General features: G+C 39.8%; 1 protein-coding gene across 1 annotated transcript; it reads left to right on the top strand.

Moving 5' to 3' along the window:
- Positions 1 to 59: 59 nt before the first annotated feature.
- On the top strand, positions 60 to 20,671 carry SLC40A1 (solute carrier family 40 member 1). The gene is made up of 8 exons (XM_032802640.2): positions 60 to 364; positions 1,472 to 1,539; positions 9,735 to 9,894; positions 10,771 to 10,886; positions 11,310 to 11,436; positions 14,123 to 14,368; positions 16,243 to 16,902; positions 18,216 to 20,671. Exons 1-8 carry the CDS (start codon positions 322 to 324, stop codon positions 18,533 to 18,535), a joined length of 1,740 nt encoding a protein of 579 aa, XP_032658531.1. The 5' UTR covers positions 60 to 321; the 3' UTR covers positions 18,536 to 20,671.
- The last annotated feature ends 6,304 nt before the right edge of the window (positions 20,672 to 26,975 follow it).

Here is a 26,975-nt window from a genome sequence, read left to right on the forward strand (position 1 = left end):
GGTGGACGCTGATAGGCTGCTCCTGGGACCTCATTCCCCGCCTTCGGCCCAGCCTGCCTATAAAGGGAGGGCGAGCTGCGAAGCGGTGGTAGCAGCGGCCGCTGGAGCTGGGCTGGGACGGCTTGTGCTGGAGCGCAGCCCCGCCAGCCCCGGCGCATAAGGCTATCGCTTCCCAACTTCAGCTACAGTGATAGCTAAGTTGGGAAATTCAAACATTCAGAGAAACCGTGTCGCCTCCTGCTCCCCACGCATCCCCTCCTTTGCGCCCGCGGCTGGGGCACAGGACTAGCAGCGCGAGCAGGAATCGGGGCGCTAGCGGATATGACTCGGGCTGCAGAGCAGACAAGCGGCGCAGGATGCTGTGGTCAGTATCGTGCGGAGAGCCCGGGGGGTTGCTGACCCGCAGGTGGCTGGTAGAGAAGGGACGCAGCATGTTTGCGGGGTACGCTGCCTGGAAAGGAGTGCGAGTGTGCACGGGTGTGGCACTTACAAGCACTTCACCCCATGCCACTCAGATATGTGACATTACATGTGTGGGTTGCGGCGGTATGACATCCTGTGGTTCAGCTGCAGTGGGCTGTGCGGTAGGTAATACAGAGATTTTAAGGCCAGAAAGGTTCCTATTGATCATGTAGTGCAGTGGTTCTCACACTGTGGGTTGGGGTCCCATTTTAATGGGGTTGCTGGGGCTGGCTTAGACTTGTTGGGGCCTGTGACCAGAGCCCAAAGGCTTCAGACCTGGGCATTGGGACTCAGGTTACAGACTCCCTGCCTGAGGCTGAAGTCCTCGGGCTTGGGCTTGGGCTTTGGCCCCCCTACCAACCAGGGGCTTGAGCTGGCTTAGACTTCTGTCCTATTTTTCTGTCATTCTGTAACAGAGGCCACAGAATTACATTCTGTAATTCTTGAATCAAGTCTAGTGACTTGTGGTTGAACCAGAGCCTAACATGTCTGTGTGGTGTGTGTACAGAGAGAGTGCTGTGTGGAAAGGGTGCACGCATTGGTGGTGTAGTGCAGGGTTTCTCAACCTTTTTTGGTACTAGGGACTAGCTTGCTGCCTTCCTAAACTTTGTCAGAGAGATCTCAAGGATTGGTGCTGGTCTGCAGACTGGTCATTGAGAAACGCTGGTACTGCATGTGGGATGAGTTGGATGGGGTACAATCAAGTGGCACAATGTAAATATGCTGCAAAACTTTATGCATATTTAGCTAGTAAGACATGTTAAGATACATTTAGTGTTTCTTCATTTTAGTATAATGTTCTTTCTCTTCCACAACTGCTATGCTGTGGCTATTCCAGTGTGTGGAATTAAAACATGTATAGCAAACATCTTACCTTATTTTTGTGATAAAAGACTTTTGCAATGTAGAGATTGCTGACTTAAAAATTAGTACAACTTAGTAGCAACTAAGGAAATAGGCAAAATGCATCTGAATCATATTTAGCATTTCTCTCTCATTTCACTTTTAGGATCCTGTGTCAATTATTTTACATCTGCAAAGTTTCTTCTTTATCTTGGACATGCACTGTCCACTTGGGTAAGTTAAAAACAATTTTTTAAAAGTGTGTGTGTGTGTTACATCATGCAGTGGAACCTCCTTAATCTGCTTTTGACTGCTCTGCACTGCATGCTATAATTTATATACAGAAGGTGGTCTTTGGCAAAGACTTAATTGCAAAGTGCTGTGGTGAGATCTCACTAAGGGTATGTCTACACTACGGGATTATTCTGATTTTACACAAACCGGTTTTGTAAAACAGGTTGTATAAAGTCGAGTGCATGCGGACACACTAAGCACATAAATTCAGTGGTGTGCGTCCATGTACCGAGGCTAGTGTTGATTTCTGGAGCATTGCAATGTGGGTAGCTATCCCATAGTTCCTGCAGTCTCCCCCTGCCCCTTGGAATTCTGGGTTGAGATCCCAATGCATGATGGTGCAAAAACAGTGTCATGGGTGATTCTGGGTAAATGTCGTCACTCAATCCTTTCTCCATGAAAGCAACAGCAGACAATCATTTCACGCCCTTTTTCCCTGGATTGCCCTGGCAGATGCCATAGCATGGCAACCATGGAGCCTTTTTTGCCTTTTGTCACTATCACCGTATGTGTACTGGATGCTGCTGACAGAGGCGGTACTGCAGTGCTACACAGCAGCAGTCATTTGCCTTTGCAAGGTAGCAGAGATGGTTATCATCCCTATTGCACTGTCTGCTATTGTAAATTGGCAATGAGCTGACGGTTATCAATCATTTTGTACCATCTGCTGCTGTCATGGGTGCTCCTGGCTGGCCTCGCTGAGGTCGGCCGGGGGTGCATGGAGAAAAATGGGAATGACTCCCTGGGTCATTCCCTCCTTTATGTTTTGTCTAAAAATAGTTAGTCCTGCCTAGAATATGGGGCAAGTCTACTAGAGAGCACAGCTGCTCCAGGTCAGAGCCCTGGAAATCCTGCAGAAATGATGAGCTGCATGCCATTCTAGGGGGTGCCCCTGCAACAACCCCACCCGTTGCTTCTCTTCTCCCACACCCCTCCTGGGCTACGGTGGCAGTGTCCCCCCATTTGTGTGATGAAGTAATAAAGAATGCAGGAATAAGAAACACTGACTTTTTAGTGAGATAAAGTGAGGGGGAGGCAGCCTCCTGCTGCTATGATAGTCTAGGGAGTACAGAATCTTTTCTTTAGACATGAAAGGGGGGGGAGGGGAGCTGATGGAGCTCAGGCTCCAGCTGCTATGATGAGGGCGGTTACCCAGCATTTTGAACCATCTGCCAGGAATGACAGGAAGTCATTCCCATTTTTACCCAGCCGACCTCACCGAGGCCAGCCAGGAGCACTCACGGGATAACAGTTTTCTACCATTTTGTACCGTCTGCCATCAGGAAAGGAAGGGGAGGGGATCCTGCTGTTCAGCGCTGCAGGACCGTGTCTACCAGCAGCATGAAAAATGGCAAGAAATGATTTTTTTTCCCTTTTCTTTCATGGAGGGGTGGGGAGGAGGGGTAAATTGACAAGATATACCCTGAACCACCCTGGACAATGTTTTTGACCCTTCAGGCATTGGGAGCTCAGCCAAGAATGCAAATGCTTTTTGGGGACTGTGGGATAGCTGGAGTCATCAGTCCCTCCTCCCTCCCTCCATGAGCCTCCATTTGATTCTTTGGCTTTCCGTTACGCTTGTCACACAGCACTGTGCTATGGACTCTGTCTGTCATAGCCTGGAGATTTTTTCAAATGCTTTGTCATTTTGGCTTCTGTAATGGAGCTCTGATAGAACACATTTGTTTCCCCATACAGTGATCAGATCCAGTATCTCCTGTACAGTCCATGCTGGAGCTCTTTTTGGATTTGGGACTGCATCGCCACCCATGCCAGTCAGAGCTCCACGCTGGGTAAACAGGAAATGAAATTCAAACGTTCGTGGGGCTTTTCCTGTCTACCTGGCCAGTGCATCTGAGTTCAGATCGCTTTCCAGAGCGGTCACAATGGTGCACTGTGGGATACCACCTGGAGGCCAATACCATCAATTTGCGGCCACACTAACCCTAATTCGACATGTCAATATCGATTTCAGCATTACTCCTCTCGTTGGGGAGTACAGAAACCGGTTTAAAGAGCCCTTTGTATCGATATAAAGAGCCTCGTTGTGTGGACGGGTGCAGGGTTAAATTGGTTTAACACTGCTAAATTTGGTTTAAACGCGTAGTGTAGACCAGGCCTAAGTCTTTGTAATCTTCATGCAGTATGGTACAGTATATTTGCAATATTCTAATAAATAAAAGTGCAGTGCTCGCAATTGTCTAAGCGCCTGATTTACTACCCTCACGCACACTGAGTAATACCTTACTCCTTGAGGAATGTCATTGAAACCAGTAAGGTTTGTTAGAGAGTAAATGCTACTCAAAGTGGGTGAAGGATAACAATAAAACAGAGCCTACTAATCAAAGTGTATTTTTACTGCTTTGTCCTTGACTTTTATAATTTGAAGGGTTTTTATACCTGCTCACCAATGTAAATTACTGAATGTTGTACAATGGATTTCCTAGTCATCAGTACTTAAACCTCTGTTTTTCTGAAACTGTAACATCCTTACCTGTAACACAGTGCCTATTTACTGAAACATTTTCACCTGTATCTAAACCAACTTTTGTTAAAAACTTACAGTGCTTCAAGGTGAATGAAGTAGATCTAGAAATTGATTTGGATTAAATGTATGTCTCAGTTCCTTAAAATCATACAAAGTGGCAAAATCTAGCCTGAGAAATGCTACATTGTCTAATATCTTAATCCAGTACCTTGCAAGTGAATGACAAGTATTAATTATGAAGATGAGTAAAAGCACTTCTTTAAAGTAACCTGTCTTTCTCTGTCTACTAATTTGTAAAATCTCTGAAGCAGAGACTGGCTTGGTATGTACTTTTTACAGCACTGAGCACACTGTTCTAGGAGTACAAGGTTGTATACCTCACTTCTTTTAATGTAAAGGATCACAGTTGTGTCTCTCCTAAGAAGGCCTGGAGAGAGACAGTAAACTTTTGGTTTAAATGGGTACAATATAGCAATGAATTTTAGTCCAAAGACTTCGTTGTGCTACTGCTGTTATAAGAAGTAGTATGTTCAGTCAACAAAATGCACATCTTAGCAGAATCAAGCTCAATGTGCTGCTAGTTATTTCTACTTACATTGAGTGGCACCTTACTATGTGAATGGTCCCACTGAAATCCATCAAAGGTGTGTGGGGGGGCTACTTACAGATTAAGCTAAGGTATCATTCAACGTGAATAAAGGTGACTGACTTGGAATGTAGGATAATCTGGACTACTGCAAACAGTCAAGTGAAAAAGTCAGCTTTATAGAAGTATTAAACACTAGACACCTTTATTGATGTCAGAAACTCAACTGAGGATCTGAATGCACTGTCCTTAATCAGGAAAGCTCTTATTTAAGCAACAGAAGTTTAGTCTAGCTTTTAAGATTCAGGCCTGTACTTGTCTAAAGTTCTTTAACCCACAGTAATTCCTCTTTGGAGTCTAAAATAAGACTTTCAATAATAGAGAACGGGAGGAGGAGAGAAGGGGAAAGTTGTTTTTGTTTGGTTTTTTTCTCTGCCCCTCAAGATGGAAACACATCAACCCAGATCTGAGATGGCTTTTGTATACTTTTCATTCTGCAATAAAAGTGATATGTATTCAAAATACATAATCTTGTATAGATAAACCTCTTTTACTCTAGTTGGGGAAAACATAATTAGGTTCCATGTTAAGCACCTGCTTACAGGAAGAAACTGTAACTGATTAAACATAGTTGTTTCTTATCTCTACAACAGGGGTTCTCAGACTGGGAGTTGGGACCCCTCAGGGGATTGGGACACTATGTGGGGGGTTGTGAGCTGTCAGCTTGCACTCCAAACCCTGCTTTGCCTCCAGCATTTATAATGGTGTTAAATTAAAAATACCTTTTATATATTTATAAGAGGGGTCACACTCTGAGGCTTGGTATGTGAAAGGTGTCACCAGTACAAAGTTTGAGAATCACTGCTCTACAATCATTCAGAGACCTGAAGGAGGTCCTAAATAAGACTGTTAAGCCCCAGTTCAGCAAACCGCTTAAGCATGTGCTCAAGTACTGCAGAAATCAAGGACAAGCTAAGTGCTCTACTGAGCTGGTGCCTTACGCCCAGTTCCACAGAGGTATTTTTAAATCAATAGAAGTTAGGCACCTAAATACCTCTGGGATCAGGGCCTTAAACCTTATTCTATCAACTATATACAGTAGTACTATAATACAGTGCTAAAATCATCAAACTGCCATTAAAAGAGGAATGGTTAGGATAATTGTCATTCATACAGAAATAAATAGGGTTTAATATCCATGTTATGATGATTAGAAAGATCTCAAGAATAGCAGGATTAAGCCTGTTATGTGCTTCTGCCTTTTCAGTAAGGCATAGGTCCTGCAACTTGAGGTGTGTGTGTGGGGCGGGGGGGGGAGTGTAGCACTCCCTGACTTGAAGTGGCTTCCCTTGTATATAGGGTTTACAGTTTGGTTCAATGTCTCTCAGCACCCCCACTATAAAAATTGTTCCAGTACCTCTGTATTAAAGCTAAATTTATTATCAAAATTCCCTGAGTCCTGGGTGTAAATTTAAAAATGCATAACTGGGTTGTTACTTTCTGTTTGTGCTGCTTAATTTTCAATTCCCTCTTGTTCTGTGCCATTAATTGATGATCTCTGACTTTTTTTATTTTAGTTGATAGTAAACAAAAACCAGTGTACTTCCCCCATTGAAAACAGCTAGCTTTTGAGAAGTTGAGGCAATGTGGAGTAGCATGGAAGGACTGTGGGTGAACACAATGGATGAAAATGCCCAGTTAATGAACTCCTAAACTGCTGATGCTGCTCAAAGCTACTGCTACAGAATCACAGTCTAAACAAGACAAAACTGCTTTTTAATTTTTTTGCGTTAATAAAAGCTGAAGAGTAATGTCCTTGTTCATATAATGTAGAACAAGCATAGGGAACCAAGAGAAGGCTACACTTAATGTTTTTGGGTTCCTAGTCTCCAGTAGCAAGATCTTGGCCTGCAGAATCTGAGGGAGAAATTTTGAGTGCATTTAAGTCAATTGCAGTTTGCCATTGACTTCAGTGAGGCCAAGATTTTACCTTGAGAGTAATAGCTGTCACGGTGCCTCATTTTCAATATTTAAAAAAGTATGTGGGGTGGGGGTTCCATAAAGCTCCTTTTTTATTTAATCAATTTCAACAACTAAAACTGATGCAGTAATAGAAGTATATCAGGCCTGCATCATTATTCATTCAGGTAGAAATTTAGTTCAGAAGAAAGCACTAATTTCATAATAGGGTAGCCAGAATTTAGGGTTCAGTGACCACCTACATACATGTGAAAGTTGAATAAGAAGTACTGTAGCTTGAATCGTACTGAGTTCTTGATTCAGAAAGACTAACTTCCATTTATGAAAGAATTAAATTATGCATAGTTTTACACATACCCTTCCCAAATAAGGAATGTAAGCACAGCATGTTACAGAGCGATTTTTGTCCTTGTATATGGAGAAATCAAGTCAATTGTTGGGGGTCTGCCTGTCTGAGAGGTCCCAAGCCTGTGGAAGTTGAGTGAATGGTATTGTGATCTGGTATATAGAGTCACATCACTGCTTATGTTTGTCCCAGCTGCATCTCCCTTACGGTGGGGGTGGCAAGACCAAACTTGAGTGGTGGTGTGATTCTGTGCAAAAGATCACAATGCCAGGAGTGAGTGGGCCCAGGTCCCCAGGACATCTCCCATTGCAAGGTGAATGTGGGGTAGACTTGCTCTCCAACCCTACCTCCACAGGGGCCTTAGTTTCAGATTTTGTCTTGAGCCCGAAAAATCTGTGGCCCTGCTTCTGACAGCTATCACAGGCACTTGCATAAATGATAAAGCTTTTAAATGTGTGAGTTGGAGCAACTCTTCTCCAGAAGAGCCTCAGTTCACGAATTTGGCTTTTGGGATTTGTTAGAATACATCACTGGGGTATACTGCTGCTACTCCCTTGGACTTTCAGCAACAATTAATTTGATCCCAGACTGAGTGACACTTCGGAGGCCTTTTCTTTTATTGCCATCTTGTTCAATTTGTTAGATTACTCCGTTTCTGGTCTTACAAAAAAAAAAAAATTTTAAACTTGGAACACTGCATTTCAAAGTCCTCTGTACTGTGCAGAAAATGATTACTGAGCCTTTCAAAAGAGGCTGATAACTGAAGAATATATATTCTATAATAGATTACCATTAGGGACTCTCCTTAACCAAATTATGTCTGCAGTAGTACACTACAACTTCTGTAATGCAGTTGTTGCAATATATTTCTAAGTAAAATGAGCTAATGACCTAAATTATGTGGCCTAAATAAAGGGAAAATAAAATGCCTGTAGGGTCAAACACATTGTCTGGCATGGTTCAGGGAATAGCTCATCAATTTACTCCCCCTCCGCACATGAAAGAAGAGGGAAATAAATAGTTTCTTGACTTCTTTCAATGTCATCCTATGTCGACTGAATGCTGTTGGTAGACACGATGCTGCAGCAGTGAAGAGCAGTATCCGGCTCTTCTCCCCTCCCCGGTGGCAGATGGTGCAATATGACTGATATCTGTTGTCAGCTCAGCCCGTGAGTGCTCCTGGCTGGCCTCAGGTGAGGCTGGCTGGGGGCACCTGAGTAAAAATAGGAATGACTCCCGGTCATTCCCAGTAAATGGTACAGAACAGCTGGTAACCATCTTCATCATAGCAACTGGGGGGCTGAGCTCCATCAGCCCCCTCCCTTTCCTGTTTAAAGAAAAGATTCTGTACTGCCCGGACTATCATAGCAGCAGCATGCTGCGCCTCCTCCCGCCGAGCGCTTAATTTATGCCTGGACTGCTCATAGCCTCGGAGGCTGCTCCCCTCATTTTATCTACTAACAGTCTCTGTTTCATATTCCTGCATTTTTATAACTCATGACACAAATGGGGGGACACGTGCCTACACGTAAGCCCAGGAAGGTTTGGGAGGAGAGGGAGCAAGGCGGGGTTGTTGCATTGTGGGAACACTCACGGATGGAATGGCAATGGTAGCGATCATATGTTCCTGCGGGAATCTGACACAGCAAGCCATCTGTGCTTTTCTGAGTAGCACTTTGCCCATATTCTAGGCAGACTGACTCTATTTTAGAAACCAAAAGGAGGGATTGAACTTCAGGGAGGTCATTCCCAGTTATTGCTTTTGCGCCCCCAGCCAGTCCAGCCAGGCGGCACCCATGATAGCAGCAACCAGTACCAGAGCGACAGTCATAACCGTACATCTCATTGCATTTACGCGCGGTTAAGCAGACGAGTACAGACGACTGATAACCATCTCTGCCTATCATGTAAAAGCAAATGAATGCTGCTGTGTAGCGGGAGTAATCGCGCTGACTGTTCTGCCGCATCCAGTACAACATACGGTGCATGTATTTATAAAAAAAAAAAAGCTGAACGCGCTCACATGGTTGCCTATGCATATTGCGTTCTGCAGGGCAATCCAGGGAAAAAAGAGCGTGAAATGATTGTTTGCCATTGCTTTTCCGTAAGAGAAGGGAATAATGTACTGACGACATTACCCAGAACCACCTGCGACAGGAATTTTTGCCCTATCAGGCCACTGGCTCTCACCAGATTCTAAGGGGCGGGGGAGACTGCAAGGAACTATAAGATAGCTACCCACAGTGCAATGCTCCAGACATCGATGCTAGCCTCGGACCATGGACGCACACTGCCGAATTAATGTGCTTAGTGTGGCCATGTGCACTTGACTTTATAAAATCTGTTTTATAAAACCGGTTTATGTAAAATCGGAATAATCCCGTAGTGTAGACATACCCTCAGGCTTGTTGGTTGTAACTGAGGACAGAATTTTGGCTCATAATATTACCATAGAAAGCCTTTGGTACTATGACGTATTCAGGATAACCAACATTAATTGGGACCAATAATAGTATTGATCTGGACCCAAGCTCCCATTGACATCGGAGGGTGCTCCATGCACAGAATGGCAGAAAGGGCTTATATTAGGAGCGGGAGGGATGGGTGGGAAGGAAATAACCAAGTTGTTAAATGCCATGTTAGCACAGGTATTCTTTGTGGAGCTATTAAAACATGGAAATCGGCTACCATCTAGCAAAATGCAAATACTGATATCAACTTTTTTCTTATTAAAGGGAGATCGGATGTGGCACTTTGCAGTGTCTGTCTTTCTGGTTGAACTTTATGGAAACAGCCTACTCTTGACTGCTGTCTATGGACTGGTTGTGGCAGGATCAGTTCTCCTTTTGGGAGCCATTATCGGAGATTGGGTGGACAAGAACTCAAGGCTTAAAGGTTAACAACCTTAGTGGAAGCTATTACGTATTATGGGGTGACTCAAATCAGAGTCAGAAGAGGAAGCCATCTAAAGCAGCATGTCCGCATAACGGCATGCTAGAAAGATCCTCTGGTTAAATATGAAAACCAGGCTTAATTTACTAATATCTATAAATATTATTTCAGAATAATAATGGACTAAATAATTCAATGTGGATACTCTCAAAGATAAGAGAACACCAATTTTAGGCTCTGATCTATTCCTTACTCATACAAAACTCTAATTGTAGCTAGAGAGAGAAGGTGAAATCCATGTGACTTTAGCCTGAATAAGGATTGCAGAATCAGTTTTCTGGAATCCAGTAATCTAACAACATAATTTAACACTTCCTTGCTGATTCCGTCTGTCTAGAAATATTCCACACTGTATATTATAATTGCCTTTGTAATTTGTTACTCTTGAATGTTGAGGTGACTGAAGAGTACATATTATGTAGTTAATTGAAAATCTGTTCTGTTAAAATTAATTTTAAAATATTTACACAATAGCACTTTTTAAAAAAGTGTTTGTTTTGAAGTCCTGCTGAATGGAGGAAAATGCCTACTTTTCTCTTATTGTATTACACTATTAGGTCAGTGGAACTACATGAAGAATGAATTTGATTCTGTGTGTAGACTGTAAGATGGTGGTTGATTCAAAGTTAAAATGAGATCTCTGAACACTAAACAGTTTACCTTGTAAATAACTTAATTTTTAAAAGAGAAAATGGGGGGCGGGAGAAGGACTTGAATATAGCTTTCCTTGGAATTATTTTTTTCCTAAGATGAAGATGGGGGAATATCCATAAATTCTATAATCTTTTTTTTTTTTTTTTTTTTTTTTATCTGAAACAGTGGCCCAGACTTCCTTGGTTGTACAGAATGCATCTGTCATCCTGTGTGGTATCATCCTGATGATTGTCTTCTTGTTTAAAACCCAACTTTTGACCTTATACTCTGGATGGCTTCTTGTAAGTGCTCAAATTTAAGACTCCTTACATGTCACTAATAAAGGAAAGTAACTGCCAGTAGTTAGTTTGACTCCAATACAGCTCTTACAACTGAGGATCTACCCAGTGAGTCTCTTCCTGCACTCATGGATGTCAATGGAGGTTTTGCCATTGGCTTCAATGATGCAGGATCAGGCTATTAAATCCTACTTACTGTTTTTAGCTTTGTTGCAAAAGGGCACAGGGAACATACCTCTTTATTAATAAATTTTTTTTTAAATGTTCATATCATTGTACTGTCTGAAAAGTAACATGTATCTGAAATGGTTTAAAATACAGAGCTATAATTTTGGTTGTCCGAGAAAAAGTCGTGCTGTCTTTTTAGTCATTAACTTGGTCCATCATTTTACTCATGTTTAACACTTCTTCTTTCCTTTCCTCCAGACCATGTGCTATATCCTGGTTATCACAATAGCAAATATTGCAAATTTGGCCAGCACTGCCACAACCATCACAATTCAGAGAGACTGGATTGTTGTGGTTGCAGGTGAAGACAGAAGCAAATTGGCAGGTGAAATACATTATTTCTACTATCTAAAAGTGTCTTAACATGCGGGCTTGATTTTTAACAGACTGCAGTTTTACCCTGAAGTCAGCACATTCTTCTATGTTCCAGGAGCTGTGAGAGAACAGTTTAAAAGGGCAGCTTTCCCCCTACCATATTCCTCACTATATTTACAGAGATTAGAAATGACTGTTGTAAAACTCTGATTACAACATAGTTTTATGGCTAGGTAACTAATTCTAGTTTTAATCCAAATCTAACACTATTGAGGGAGGTCAGTTTTATTTCGGCAAACCAAGTATATAATTTCATCAAATCATGTGTTTAGTGTTAATATTCAATCATATCCTGTTAGTCAATGCATTTACTATTAAGATTTATCAACATTTATTACCAAGGGAATCCCTTATTCAGAGAACATTAGAGAGAGTAACCTTCTTATTAGGCAAAGAAAGTGTACAATTTGTAACCTTTTCTGATATATAATTGTAATTTCTCAAATTACAAACTCCCTCTTAGTCCCCTATTTTGACCTTGCAGTAGTTTCTTAGCAATTACCTTCTGTAGAGCAGTAGTGTCTTAATTTCTTAAGTTTCTTCAAAAACACAAGTTGTTGGAAGTTCCCTTGCAGAGCCTTAATGTTAAGGGTTCTCAATAATCTTTCTTGTCTGTATACAGACAAATCACATCCCTTCTCTGTTTCCTCACACAAGAAGAGGTGCATGTCACCCCTGGGGAGAACTATCATATAATAGATGTAATGTAACAGAGACAGTATTGCCTTTTTTTGTCCTTCCTCAATTCTAACAGATTAATGCAGCATCATATGACCATTTGTGTTCTGTACAATTGCCTCTGGAAATGAGGCAATCGGTTCCAGCACATTCCTTCTTGTAACTCTGTTTCAAACAAATACCTCACACAGAAAACCTGTTCCAATTTTATAGGCTTCTCCCAAGGAGGGTTCTGTGTCTGTGGTTTTCTTTTATTTTTAATTTGTTATAATAGTATCTACAATATAATCTTTGTTTTGTTTTAAGGAACATTGGTAAAATATTTACCTTGATTGTGAAATATGCAGAATGACCAAAGGCCAAAAGAACACATTTCTGTTCATACTCACTTCACAAAGAAAGCACACAGTTGTTATGTAATTTAGCAGAACAGGCAAATAAAAGCTATTGTTTTCTCTCCTCACTTATCCCAGATGGTTCTCTCCATCTTGATTCCCATATGGCTTCCCTTCTAACTCATTTGGAGTGGGGGGGAATACTACTTTGCCAAGCTCCTTGCTGAAACAATCTACCCTCTCTCTCTCTCAATAGATCGGGCAGGTCTTCATGTGTGAAGACACCTCTGTCTTGTGTGCTCTGATCAGCAGTGAATTGGCTATTAATACTGACACTTAATTTATCATTAGATTTCAGCAATTTCAGCAACAAGCAATTTCAGGCTGTCTGCAGACTCGGGAAAACCTCAGTATATTGGTTTACCCTTGGTTCATGTTTTTACAGAAATCTTAGGCCAAGATTTTCCAAAATAGGACTCTAAAATTAGACTCTTATCTGTATTTAAGCACCTACATGTGTGGGCCTGTTGAGCGGGGTGGAGAGAGCTGAACATGCAGTGACTTCTGTTGGCCACAGAACAATCAGAGAAATGTAGGGCTGAAAGGGACCTCGAGAAATCATCAAGTCTAGCCCCTTTCACTGAGGCAGGACCAAGTTCAATCTAGACCATCCCCGACAGGTTTGTCCAACCTGTTCTTAAAAGCCTCCATTGACGGGGATCCCACTGCCTCCTTGGTTAAAGATGGAAGCCTCTTCCAGAGCTTTTAGTTATAAAGTTATTCCTAATGGCACCAGTTCATTGCAAATAAAGATTAGTCATTGCTATATGCACAGCAACTTGGTGGGGAAAGTAAGGCAAAAGTTTGTGGGGTCAGGGGAGGGAAGAGGGAGGACTCTTCTTCCCATTATTAGACTGGAACCATGAATTATATATTAATGTCTAAACCCAAGAGGACTGCATCTAAATGTGCACTAATGGAACAGAAGGGAGAGAGAACTTTGCTCTCTGAAATTGAAGAATGATTGATGACCACTGCGTGCCTCTGTAAGGAAACTTACTCATATCAAAGGTCTGTTGCTATCAGAATGGGTATTTATATGGTCATTTGTAATTGGAGAGAGGTGAACTGAGGAAGCCAAGAAATACATGTTTCAGTATTGTACAGATAGTTTAAGAAACTTCTGTCATCCATTACAGAAAATTTTTTTTCATAGGGCATGATCCATTCTGTATTTGGTGCGCCCACTAATTTCAGGAGAGTTGCTTCAAAATCAGGCCAGGAGTACATGGTGATCTTTGATTATTATTCTGAAGACGTATGATAATTTTTCATCCCACTTACTTTAATCCCAGTATGCCCAATCATGAACATCTCTGACAAAACTCTGACCACAGTGGGAGTTTAGTTTGATTAGCCCAATACAATTAAACTAATTTTCATCAGAGGCGGATGTATTATACATAAGGGCTAAATCCTGGTCCCAGTGAAGTCAATAGGAGCTTTGCTATTGGTTTTTGTAGGAAATGGGATTTGGCTCATGTATGTGTAATAGAAGATTAAAATGAATACTTCTGCTGTTAGTTTTCATTAATACTTTGCTTATCAAATTGTATATTATAGATATGAATGCCACAATACGAAGAATTGACCAGCTGACCAATATCTTGGCCCCAATGGCAGTTGGCCAAATAATGACCTTTGGCTCACCAGTGATTGGCTGTGGCTTCATTTCTGGCTGGAACCTGTTGTCTATGTGTTTGGAATATCTGCTGCTCTGGAAAGTCTACCAGAAAACCCCTGCTCTAGCTCTCAAAGCTACTTCAAAAATTGAGGAATCAGAGCTGAAACAACTGAATGTACAGAAAGGTATCGATATATTTAAAATTGATTATATACACTACATCAATCATACCAAAAATGGAAAATAAATGGTTTCCAGTTTATTCTCAGACCATTTTAGTGTTTTTGCTTAATGATACTTTTCAGGATTTTATTCTTTACTGTTAAAAGCAACTTGTTTTAGTGTCGGGTGTCATTACCAATGAATTTTAGTTTTGTGTAACAATATTTGAGGTTGCAGATGGCTGGAATACCCCATAAACAGCAGCCAAAAAATGGACATTTTGGTACTCTCTCCTTGAATTGGTTTATTAAACTAGCCAGTTTTAATTATAGAATGATCAAAAATGTGGAAGATGTTGGAATATGGAGTCTAAAGAATATTTTTCCCTTTGAAAAAGAGAGATGTCTATCAGGGAAATACCACTCAAAGCACCTAGGAGAAACAGAGCTTCCAAACATCCACAAAGGATATGGAATTTGTTGCAGTAGCTGGAAAAAGATACTCTAAATGTGACGTACCACTAAATGAGGACTGTCCTTTCAAAGACTTAAGGTTTGATTAGGGTTCTTAAGGAGGGACCAGAGTAGTTCCTGGGGGACATAATGGGTGGGGCCATTGTAAGAAGAAATACATTATTGGTAAATTCTAGGATGATTTATAATCTAATGTTAGAGTAAGAAAAAAGGTGAAGGATGAGGCCATCTTAGCAGTCTACTGCTAGAACCACACACTACAGTTTAGGAGATCCCAGAGAGTAACATTCCCTGAGTGCGTTTCTCCCCAACCAGCAGCGCATGGGACTCCTGAGAGAGCACATTTAGCCTCTGTGGAGGAGAGTGCCTTGGGGTTAATACTGGAGCAGTGGTGATGTGCTCCAAAAACAGACCTTGTCACCTCTCCTATGCCAAGAGGTTGGTGACAACACAGGTTGATGGGGTGAAGTGAAGAGGTTAAAAGGCGAGTACAGCTCCTTGGAGCTCTGAATGAGGCTGCTTTGAGCTCCTTAAGACTAAGGACAAACTTAGCAACTGGCAGTGTTTGGAAAACCTGTCTCATTCCCCACTATTTTGACTTGATTTAAAACTAGACTTGTTAGGGCTGTAAATATGCCTCACACAGGCCTTCCAGTTTGCAGGGATTTGTGCAAAGCTTTATGTTCAAATAAATTCCAGAACACATACTAAAGTTCAGCCATCCACAAAGTGTCAGATGGCTTCCACTCTAGCTGAAAGGCTTTTTCAACCTTTGCCAACTCTCCTGGCTTTAGGTTTGCAACAAAATGAGAACCTGGTATGGTGTGAGTGTGTCTAGGATTGGAAATCAAGAATGTCTGTATTAAAATCCCAGCTATCACACAGACTCCATAAGTAGCCTTCAACAAGTCACTTAACTTCTCTATGTTGGTTTTACCCACCAATAACATGGGGATAACATTTGCTTACCTACCCCATGGGGCATTGAACGTTTTTAATTGTTGGTACAGTGCTTTGAACACTGAAAGCCCTATATATGTACCTAGTTGTGTCATCATTAAGCAAATTATTTCGCACAAGCCGTTGCTTAGTGTTCACATTTCACAAGAAACCTAGTGTGAGAAGAGAGAGTAGGCTACTCTCTCTTCACCAATGTGACACAACAAGCTGCTTTTTAAATCAATGGAAATTAGCTTTATATTTTTGGTTCCCCTATTCCTTTCTGGATTTAAGGGCATGGGTAGAATGTGAAATATAATAACTTTAACAAAGCTGTTTTTGTAACATAATTAACCAGAATGTATTTAAAATGACACACCTCCCTAGAAAGGAAGCACCTTTATTAAATACATATAACATAATGAGCTATACTCCTATAGTTCTTGTGCAGGAAAGCACTTAATAGTTATGTTTCTGTTTTACAGATAGCGAATTGAAGCCCACTGAAGGAGTCCAGTTAATTGGTGAGAAAGATGTAACAGTCTTTGAGCCCCATCAGGAGAAGGAAATCAGCTGTAGTGGCCGGATTGCTGAACCTTTCATCACATTTCGTGATGGATGGGTTGCATACTACAACCAACCTGTGTTTCTTGCAGGCCTGGGTCTTGCATTCCTCTACATGACCGTTCTGGGCTTTGATTGCATTACTACAGGTTATGCATACACTCAGGGTTTGAGTGGTTCTGTGCTAAGCCTTCTGATGGGGGCCTCGGCCATAACTGGAATCATGGGAACAGTAGCCTTTACCTGGCTCCGTCGCAAATGTGGCCTAGTTCGCACAGGGTTCATCTCTGGAATAGCCCAGTTTGCCTGCTTGGTCTTATGTGTGATTTCTGTGTTCATGCCTGGAAGTCCTTTGGATTTGACTGTTTCCCCATTTGCTGACATCCGTACCAGGTTAATGGAAGGACAGCCATTGCCTACTGCACTTCCAGCTGATGTGTCTGAAATATCCCTTACAACCGGAATGCACAACTGGTTAAACAGGTCTAGCTCTGTTAACAGTGACCTAGAGATGAGTTCTGACTCTGTGCCTTTAATCTCTGTTAGTCTTCTGTTTGCAGGAGTCATTGCTGCTAGAGTTGGTAAGTAATGTCTGTCTATTAAAATCTCTAATCTGTGCTTATTTTTAATTCTATTAGAGCTTTATTAGTTGTAGGTTCTTTTTGTTAAACTCAGGTTTTAATAAAGAACCCAAGATTGACTGCATTACTCTTACTCATAACAAGTCTAAAACTTGTAGTATTCCATATTGCAGTAGTCTTGCCTATGTAGTTACTGTAGCACCTAGTTTCTTGTGTATAATATTGCATAATGTCTTAAGTTGTAATTTTCTTTACTCAGTACCCTTTGTAAACATATGTAGTATACTCTCTCATGAGATGGAGTTAAGTATTTGCAGATGTTTAATTAAAATTGCTATATATTTGATAACATCTAATTAAAGCTTTGAGGATTTGCTAGATAGCCTAGTATTAACATCAACAGAATCAAAGAGCAGAACAATTTAATTGCATGAATGAAACAACGTATAACTATCATTTTATAGTACGACTCTTACAGCTTCTCTATACTTTAGTTCTTTTGGGAGGAGAAAATACTTGGCTTGCATGCATTTAGAGTTACCCTCAAAGAAAACTTAAATAATAATTAAACAGATTAATTAGGCACAGGAGCTACTACAATGAGTTTCTCCTTGAAATCAAATTTTCCTGCAGTGTTTACAGTTGAAAACATGCACTTTCTCTCTTCCCCCCTCCGCCCCCTCACCAAACACACTAATCTCTCCATAGGACAGAACTATTATTTATTACAGTCACAAACCTTAAATGGAGATGACAGCTGGAATGAAAAATTCTTTAAACAATAAGTAGACTTTGGTTATAGTCTACATGATGTGCTCAAAATTTCTTAACTTTTTCCCAAAGTAAAATTAAATCTTGCTGTATCTGTACATTTTCTCTTTTGCACATGGGGAATTTAAACTAGTTAAAGGAATTTAAATGTTACAATATTTACCTTACTCAGTTTTAGTGTGGGTGTCAGATAATCCAGATTTTTTTTCTCACAATCCTAGAGTTTTTCCATTCTCTCCTTAATAAGGAAAGGATTGTTGTACAAAGCATTGTTTGACAGGCATACTTGATTCAGTGTTGCACCAGTTCTCTCTATAATAAATAGCAGCAAAGGGCCAAATTCTGCCCTTAGTTACACTGGTGGGAAATCTTATCAAGTCAGATGAGAGCACAACTTGACCCAGATGTTTGACTTCAAATTAATGCTTATTATAATAAAGATTGGGTTGGTAAAGAAATAACTGTAGAATGAGACCCTTTGAAAAATCTAACCTTTGATGTAAATTAAGGTTTTTCTTTTTGTTTTTTGTTTTTCCCCGTAGGCCTCTGGTCCTTCGATTTGACTGTCACACAGTTGCTCCAAGAAAATGTGATAGAGTCTGAAAGAGGCATTATAAACGGTGTCCAGAACTCCATGAATTACCTTCTTGATCTGCTGCATTTCATCATGGTCATCCTGGCCCCCAACCCTGAAGCTTTCGGCTTACTGGTGCTTATTTCTGTGTCCTTCGTTGCAATGGGGCACATAATGTACTTCCGATTTGCCCAAAAAACCTTGGGGAATCAGCTGTTTGCTTGCTGTGGTCTTAAATCCAAAGCAGTCTCTAACGATTCACCACCTAGTAATACATCCACTGTTTAGGGGGGTCTCAAACTATTGCCACCCCCTGTTTAATTATAATTCAAGTATGTAGTTAAATGCTTCAAAGTAGCCATAAAGGGCAAAGTAAGGTGTTTCTCTACAGTCTAACACAGTCATAGTACACTCACTCAAGGGAGACCTCCAAACCAGATAAGAAACTTGGCCAAATTCATCCATATGTTTCAAGTTTGGGTTACAAGGAAATTACTCTGATGCTAAGTTAAGGGTTTAAACTGAATCACCAAAATATGTAGTGTAGGATGCAACAATTATTTTATCATAATTGTAATTTTCAATTTCTTCCATTTTAACCATGATGAAGCCTATGGTACTCTTTAGCTGATGTATATGTGTAGTCTTCACCTGACTTTAGAGCAATTATTTGCCCATTGAGCAATATAGTTCATGTTTGTTAGCTTGAGTAAAACTTTGTTTTATCTTTTTGTTGGTTCTTTTCCCCTTTACATAAATGTTGTGGTTTCTGCCTATATGCTGCTCCAGTTAAGAGAACTGGATTCCTTTTCTAAACTGGCTGAAATGTTATACTAACAAACAAGTTGTGTGTACTGTGTATTTTAACTTTATTTTAAAGTTCTGATGTCTGTCTAAAATCTGACATTGCCTAAAATATCTCTTTGCCTTTGTCTGGTTTTGATTAACTTTAGAGAAACACCTTTGCAAGTTTAGCTTATACTATTCTATAGTATAAATAAGTTCAAAATATTGTATTACATGTATGTAGCACTTCATAAAATTAAGTACAATATAACCAAGTAAGCCAAAGCTATAAATGTAATGTAGTATTGTAAAGCAAAGCTTTTTCTATTAAAGCACACCAAATGTGCTAAAGAAGGTTTGACAGAGCAGATAATGTTAAGGGTCATGAGTTTGGATATAGAAAGATAGACTAAGGGCTAAATCTACTGGTTGCCTTTCTGAAAATTATCAGAATGTGAGCAGCTTGAGTTTCATTTTAATCTAATGCCATTCCTTTAAGAAACCCCAACATCAGCCTGGTGTATTAGAAAATTACAAATCCAGGCTAAACTAAACGTAAAGGACAATTTAAAATATTTTATGAACATTGATACATCTTTTTTAATTCTCTTGTAAAACATCTTACACTTTTTAAATTACTAGAAACTTGTATTTTTAAACATCTGTAAAACAAAAACAAGCTGTGACCGTATGACCCTTTTAAAGCAATTTGGGGAGAATAGTGGATAGTGACCTTTTGTCTTTAAAGGAGTCATTTTTCAATGTGCAGGTATGGACAGAGCTTTTATATTAACCATTTATGCACTTTTGTGGCAACTGCAGTAATGTTGCTTTAGTATTCCAAGTTTCCTATGGTATGACTTTTTTTAAACAATATTAAGACGTCTTTGTAAAATGTTTGAAAAAATATAACTTTTTTTCACTTTTTTGTACTATCTTTTTCAAATAGCCTTATATGTTGGCCAACTTCAACCTTGATGTAAGCAGGCACAACTCCATTGAAACTATTGGTGTTTACACCATGGTTGAATCTGGGTCACTTTCCTCAAAATTGTGATAACTTGTATTGTATTTCTATTTTAAATAGAATGTAAAAAATTTAGTATTTGTTTCTGACCAATATTTTTCTGAAAAAATCTGAAGTGAATGCGTGAGGATCCCATATCAAATCTCAACTTCAATGAAGTTAGTAGCCCTCAAAATTCAGTAAGTGCTTGTAACAACAATTCCCCTCCCCCCCCCCCTTTTTTTTTCCCCTATAAAGGATCAACATTAATCATTGATTCTTTACTGAATGGCACTCAGGGACTCTTTCATTAGATTTATAATTGTTCCTACTTTCCAACAAAGAATCTGGTTTTGCACTGTAATGAAAGTCACATTAATTTTAAAAAAAATTAACAATCAGTGGCTCAATCCTGGGGCATAACTCCTGAAGGAAATTTGAGTTTTGCCATCAACAGAACTTTGTCAGGCAAGAAATTAAATCAGATCTTGTTTGTGTGGACTGTCTAATCATGTTTTATAGAATGGATACCTATAATGTTAGACATTGAAGACAATGGATTTATACTAAAGATGAATGTCCACTTCGGGCAGTGGGCTAAACAATAAAACTTAGATCTCTGAATTGCTAAATGTGTCCTCTTATTTTTGATTATCTATAATCTCAGTTGAGGCTACATTCTAATGTTGAATGTGAATAAAGATTACTTGCTCTACTAGTGTGCTCATTATTCAGTGGGAATACTTGTGGCCTAAAATGCTACTCCATACATTTTAAGAACTTTACTTTGTATCGTTAGGGGGCCTGATATGTTTTGCACACACCAAACTCCCACTGATTTGAATGAGAGTTTAGGATAGGCAAGCAATGCGCAACTAGATGCCAAGAGATAATCCCAAAGAACCCTTCTTACTCCCATCATTTCATAGACAAGAATGCTTTGGACCTAGCCTAAACATGTCAGGAGACAACTGTACTGTTTAAGTATATATGTATGTGCCATGGTGCTTTGAAGCACCATGGGCCCTGAAGTATTCTGTCTTTATGCAAGTTTTGTTGAGTAGGCGCCTTAGGAAGAAGCCTGTCATCTTTTTTTGTTAAAACATGCACAAATTAGATGGGAGGGGGGAATCTCTTAATGTGCATAGTAAAACCAATATTACTATTTTTATTTTCATGTAGGATATAGTAGTTGATATATTAATCATTAATAAAGCTTGTGAATAAATCTGGATGAGCAGCTTTAGTTCTATTTGGTTTTATTCTGTATATAGGTGGGTGTATTTGATGAACCAAAGTCTGCAACATTTTAGACTAATACTTTGGTCTGTTTCTCAATTTAAAGCTTGATCTATACTGTCAGGAACTGCAAATAAATGGGATAAAACAGGTAACAAAAGTTACCACAGTGTGTGTGTGGCTTTTGTTTTTAAGTAGCTAGAGTGACATCATGGTCCTATTGAAGTCCATGGCAAAATTCTCCTTGACTTCAATGAGGCCAAAAAGTCATCCCTGTATGGAGACAAAACACCTCTTTACCAGACTCTGTGTGAGTTCTTAAAATTACACAAATGCTTTAATATAGAGCATGGATGTTTTATGCAAGGCCTCTTCTCTTCTTCTTAAATGTTATATTCATTTAAAAAGAAAAGATTAGAAAACCAGAATGGACTACTGTGATCAAGTCTGACTGCTGATATAACACAAGTCATAGAGCTTTTTTGAATAATTCCTATTTGAGCTAGAGCAATGGTTCTCAAACTTTTGTACTGGTGACCCCTTTCACATAGCAAGCCTCTGAGTGTGACTCCCCCCGCCCCCTTAAATGTATTAAAAAATGCTTTTAATTTATAAACACCATTATAAATGCTAGATGCAAAGCAGGGTTTGGGGTGCAGGCTGACAGCTTGCTACCCCCTATATAATGACCTCATGACCCCCTGAGGGGTCCCAACCCCCAGTCTGGGAACACCTGAGCTAGAGCAGATATTTAGGAAGACCTGCCATTGGCTATTTTTCTAAAGTTACATCATGCTAAAGTGTATAAGTCAATTATGCCACATGAGAATTAGAATATTATAAATTTAGAGTTGTTGGACAATTAAGATATGAATAGAAGAAATCAACATGTATACCATAAAGAATAATCTAACAAGGACTGTTATTTAGGAATTAAATGTATATTGCAAAGTCAAATTACAGTTAGTTACTTCAATTCTTAAGAGGTGGTGGTGAAGATTAAACTCCAGTCTTAGAAAATATTGGAATACTAAATATGCTGTGCTGCTCACATGCAGAGTATGCATAATATATACAATGTAAAATGATGTAAGTGGATTTTTTATTTCCCCTAAGTGATGACCATAAGGCCTAAGACTGAGAGTTGCTGAGTTTCCTAAAGTCCCCTGGAATTCAATACACCACATCCATGTGCATCCTCTGAAGTGTAATCAAAATATATACTGATTGTGATAAAGCTAAGCAGCCCATGAACAATAAACTATTCAGCAATAATAATACCATATTCCAGAGCTGATGATTTTGAGCATGGGAACTGTTTGATTCATTTTCTTTTTAAAATTTAAAGATGAGTGTTTTGTACATGGGATCATTCTAAGGTGGGTTTTAAAACTGAAATGTGGTAAAAAGCAAAGGCCATAATGAACTTGTAACCTTCCAATCAAATTACTCTCCCTCTGCCTGTGGTTCACAGAAAATGTCTATTACTGTTCAGAAATTTAAGAGTAAAGCTGCTGAGTAAAAGCTCACTTAACATCCTGTAACTGCAGCTTTTTGTTCTATAGAATGTATAATATAATCTGGTTTCCAAAAAGCACTTTCAATATTATTTTGGCCACATCCCCATCAGCACCCTCTGCATTCTCCCCACTCTGTGCCCTAATCATCCCTGTCCCAGGATTCATCATTCCATTCCCACCATGTGGAAGAGTGGAGAGAACTCCTTTGAGCCCAACACTTAGCTGGTTTTGGAACAGCATAAAGCCCTTCCACCCCCCCTGGGAGCAGAGTATGCTCCAAGTACTAAGGAGCATTCACAGACCTTGCTGCTCACTTCATCTTCAGTTACCCGTCATACTAGCCAAGTTACCTAAAGGCAAACAGAGTAATGGAAATAGGCAATCTGAGTGTTGCTTTTTCCTCTTTAGTTGTTCAAACAATTAGTGAATTTCAGTACTTTTAAAACTGCAAGACTGATGGACATCATTCACTGGTAACTGTCAGGAAGACTAGATCCAGCACAGCCCTGAAACAGTGCTTCACAGCTACAAGCAGGTGAGGTTTATTTTACTCTAAGCTTACTTGGGGCTAAGTTTCTGGTAGAGAAGTCAAACTAGCACAACTAACTTCTCTGTAATCTGTCCCTTCACTTCACTATGAGTGGATCATTTCTGGATCTTTTCCTGTTCCCTTTACATCAGGGGGAGTTTTGACTGACTTCAAATGGTAGCATGATTAGACCCTCCATTTCTACCTTAACTTAGGTAGACTTAGTGTTTAAAGTGTGGAGGACAGAAAACTGAACAAGTGTGTTTACTTAAAGACAGACAAACTGTGAGGACAAAGTGCATGCTGTTATGTAATGCTTTATACAAATACTTCAACCTGTCCTAGTGTGAGTCAACATTCATTGTAGTTAAACTTTTCCTTTATTGCATTTTGCCGGAAGAAAAGTACACAACAAAGTGCAGAGAGCAATCCTATTCCAAATACATGTAATAAAGTGGATACCACATGTCACGCATGCAAGCGTAGGGTTCTAACTCTGTTACAAGGCAAATATCTTTCTCTATGTTTATACTTAAAGGGCCTATTCCTGATCCCAAAGCAGTCAAGGGATGAGTGTGAAATTATAACAAACATTGCTATTAGAGATTTGTTGATCACTATGCTGTACCAAACATCCCTCAGTCTATCTGCAACATAAAAAAGACATACTGAATAGAATTAACAAACAGCCATTTATGAGACTTCTATGGAACCATAAATGAAATGTTTTAATATATGCAGCTAGCAATACAGGTTCAGCCAGTGTCTATTATTTCTAAGAGGGAAAGACAGATTATAGAATATTGCTACCATCTAGCCAACATATACTATGTCACAGAGTCTGAAGAAAATTTGTGTATATGTAATAGATCTATAAAAAGCCTATAGTCTGTTGCTAAAACTGCAAAGTGTAACATATTTCCATAGTCTGTTTAGTCCAATTTTATCCTCCACAACCACTGTACAGCCTGTGGGCCAGTTCAGGTATTGACTTTTCACACTTGGTAACCACCAGTCAATTACTTTCCAGAGTTCTGTCTAATGGATGGCTTGCCCTATTCATAGCTTCAATAAATGTAGCTTTTGTCTCCATTTAAGATCCTGAGTTTAGCTGGCAGTTTGTGAAACCTGCTATTAAAGTCTGTTCTGCATGGACATTAAAGATTTCAGGAAACGGTTTTTAAGAGTTGAGGTTTGCCTTGATATCCTCAGTCAAAGCCACCCCCCCATTGCAGTGTGCCTTGGCCAAATTTCCCACAGCAGGTATGTAGCAGACCCTTGTTCTAAAAAAACAGGTTATAGCCACTGCCTAAGACAGGATGCTGAATCAGAAGGACCAAAGGCAGGCTCTGGTGTGAAAATCCTCTAATTACAAAAATAACAAGAGCAATGAGGTGCCATCCCCTTCATTATGTAAAGACATTTTTAAAGCAGGACTCTCTGTCTTTCTGGGCTGTGCAAGTGAGCTGAGGTCAGAAAATAATGCATGATTCTTCCCTCATATGTAGGACCTTTAATATAGGTCAAGCCACTTCAGAGATTTTATCTTGAGCCCAAGGAATCAGAATGATGCCTTCTGACTAATGTCCTTATGTATACGTTTCATGGGAAACCTGTAAACATTCTCAAAATAAATGAGATCTGCCTCATTATTGCTTAGCATGAGGGCATGCCTTTGTTAGCAGAGGCACAAACATCATTGTCCTACATCTATTGACTGACCTTCAGAAAGTATTTCACAATGTGTTTTGCTTTTAAGTGCCATAATATCATTGCAGAGGACGTTAGACTATGTATGTTATATGTCTACATACACAATATTTTAAGGTGTACTCCAGAGATGCTTCAAGCAAAGTACATCTTTGGTCTTAAGAAGATTATAAGTGTCCCTTTAACATATAAAAACAGTACTTAGATTTTTCACCTTCTTATTACTGGCAGTTCATTTCCACAAGCTGACCATGCTAGACATAAGCAGTGACTGAAGAAGGCAGGCAGAAGCAGGAAGGAGGAAAGTTGCCAATGTTAGAAATATTTGTTCAGCTGTTCTGGAGTGAGGCCAGTTAAAGTTACTGATTATAGTATAAAATGCCCTGAACTCCAGTTATCCATTGAGGGGTAATGTGGGGAAAAAAACCCACTAAAATACAGAAACCGTTGTTATGGTATAACTTTGACTAAAGATTCAAAGGGAGAAAACTGAGCAAACCCATACTGAGAAAATTGTTTTTAATTCACTGTGTATGGATGTTTTGTTTTGTGTGACTGCATATTATATGTATAGAGAGAGAGAGACCAAAAAAAAGTAAGGGTCAAGTCAGCAGTAACTCTGCATTATCAGCTGCAAACCTCCACTGCTGGAGCATTGGAGGAGCTAGCAACATGGTCCACATGGCACCTAATTTCAGGCTGATTTTGGGAGGGAGCTAAATTAAGGGAGCTTGGCAGAAGCCTTGTGGAAATCTTAGAATACACCACAAACTTGGGCATCAGCGGGTTGAGAGGATGGAACCAAATTCTAGCCTTGTGAGGAGTGGGAAACATCCCATCTTCATTATTAGGACAACCAGGAGGATCTCTGATTAAAAACCCATAAAAAATTCACACTTGGAATAGCATATGCCTAGGACTGGAACATAGACATACATAAGAACATAAGAATGGCCCTACTGGGTCAGACCAAAGGTCCATCTAGCCCAATATCCTGTCTTCCGACAATGGCCAGTGCCAGGTACTCCAGAGGGAATGAACAGAACAGGTAATCATCAAGTGATGCATTCCTTGTCACCCATTCCAATCTTCTGGCAAACAGAGGCTAGGGACATCATCCCTGCCCATCCTCGCTAATAGCCATTGATGGACCTATCCTCCATGAATTTATCTAGTTCTTTTTTGAACTATGTTCTGGTCTTGGCCTTCACAACATCCTCTGGCAAGGAGTTCCACAAGTTGACTGTGCACTGTGTGAAGAAATACTTCCTTTTATTTGTTTTAAACCTGCTGCCTATTAATTTCATTTGTTGACCCCTAGTTCTTGTGTTATGAGAAGTAGTAAAGAACACTTCTTTATCTACTTCCTCTACATCAGTCATGATTTTATAGACCTCAATCATATCACCCCTTAGCCATCTCTTTTCCAAGCTGAAAAGTCCCAGTCTTATTAATCTCTCCTCATATGAAAGTTGTTCCATACCCCTAATCATTTTTGTTGCCCTTTTCTGGACCTTTTTCAATTCCAATATATCTTTTTTGAGATGGGGCAATCCATCTGCACACAGTATTCAAGATGTGAGCTTACCATGGATTTACATAGAGGCAACATAATATTTTTTGTCCCATTATCAATCCCTTTCTTAATTATTCCCAGCATTCTGTTTGCTTTTTTGACTGCCACTGCACACTGAGTGGATGTTTTCAGAGAACTATCCACAATGACTCCAAGATCTCTTTCTTGAGTGGTAACAACTAATTTAGACCCCATCATTTTATATATGTATAGCTGGGATTATGATTTCCAATGTGCATTACTTTGCATTTATCAATATAAAATTTCATCTGCCATTTTGTTGCCCATTCACCCAGTTTTGAGAGATCCTTTTGAAGCTCTTTGCAGTCTGTCTTTAGTAATTTTGTATCATCTGCATATTT

The sequence above is a fragment of the Chelonoidis abingdonii genome, chromosome 10, assembly GCF_003597395.2.
Source record: "Chelonoidis abingdonii isolate Lonesome George chromosome 10, CheloAbing_2.0, whole genome shotgun sequence".
NCBI lineage: Eukaryota > Metazoa > Chordata > Testudines > Testudinidae > Chelonoidis > Chelonoidis abingdonii.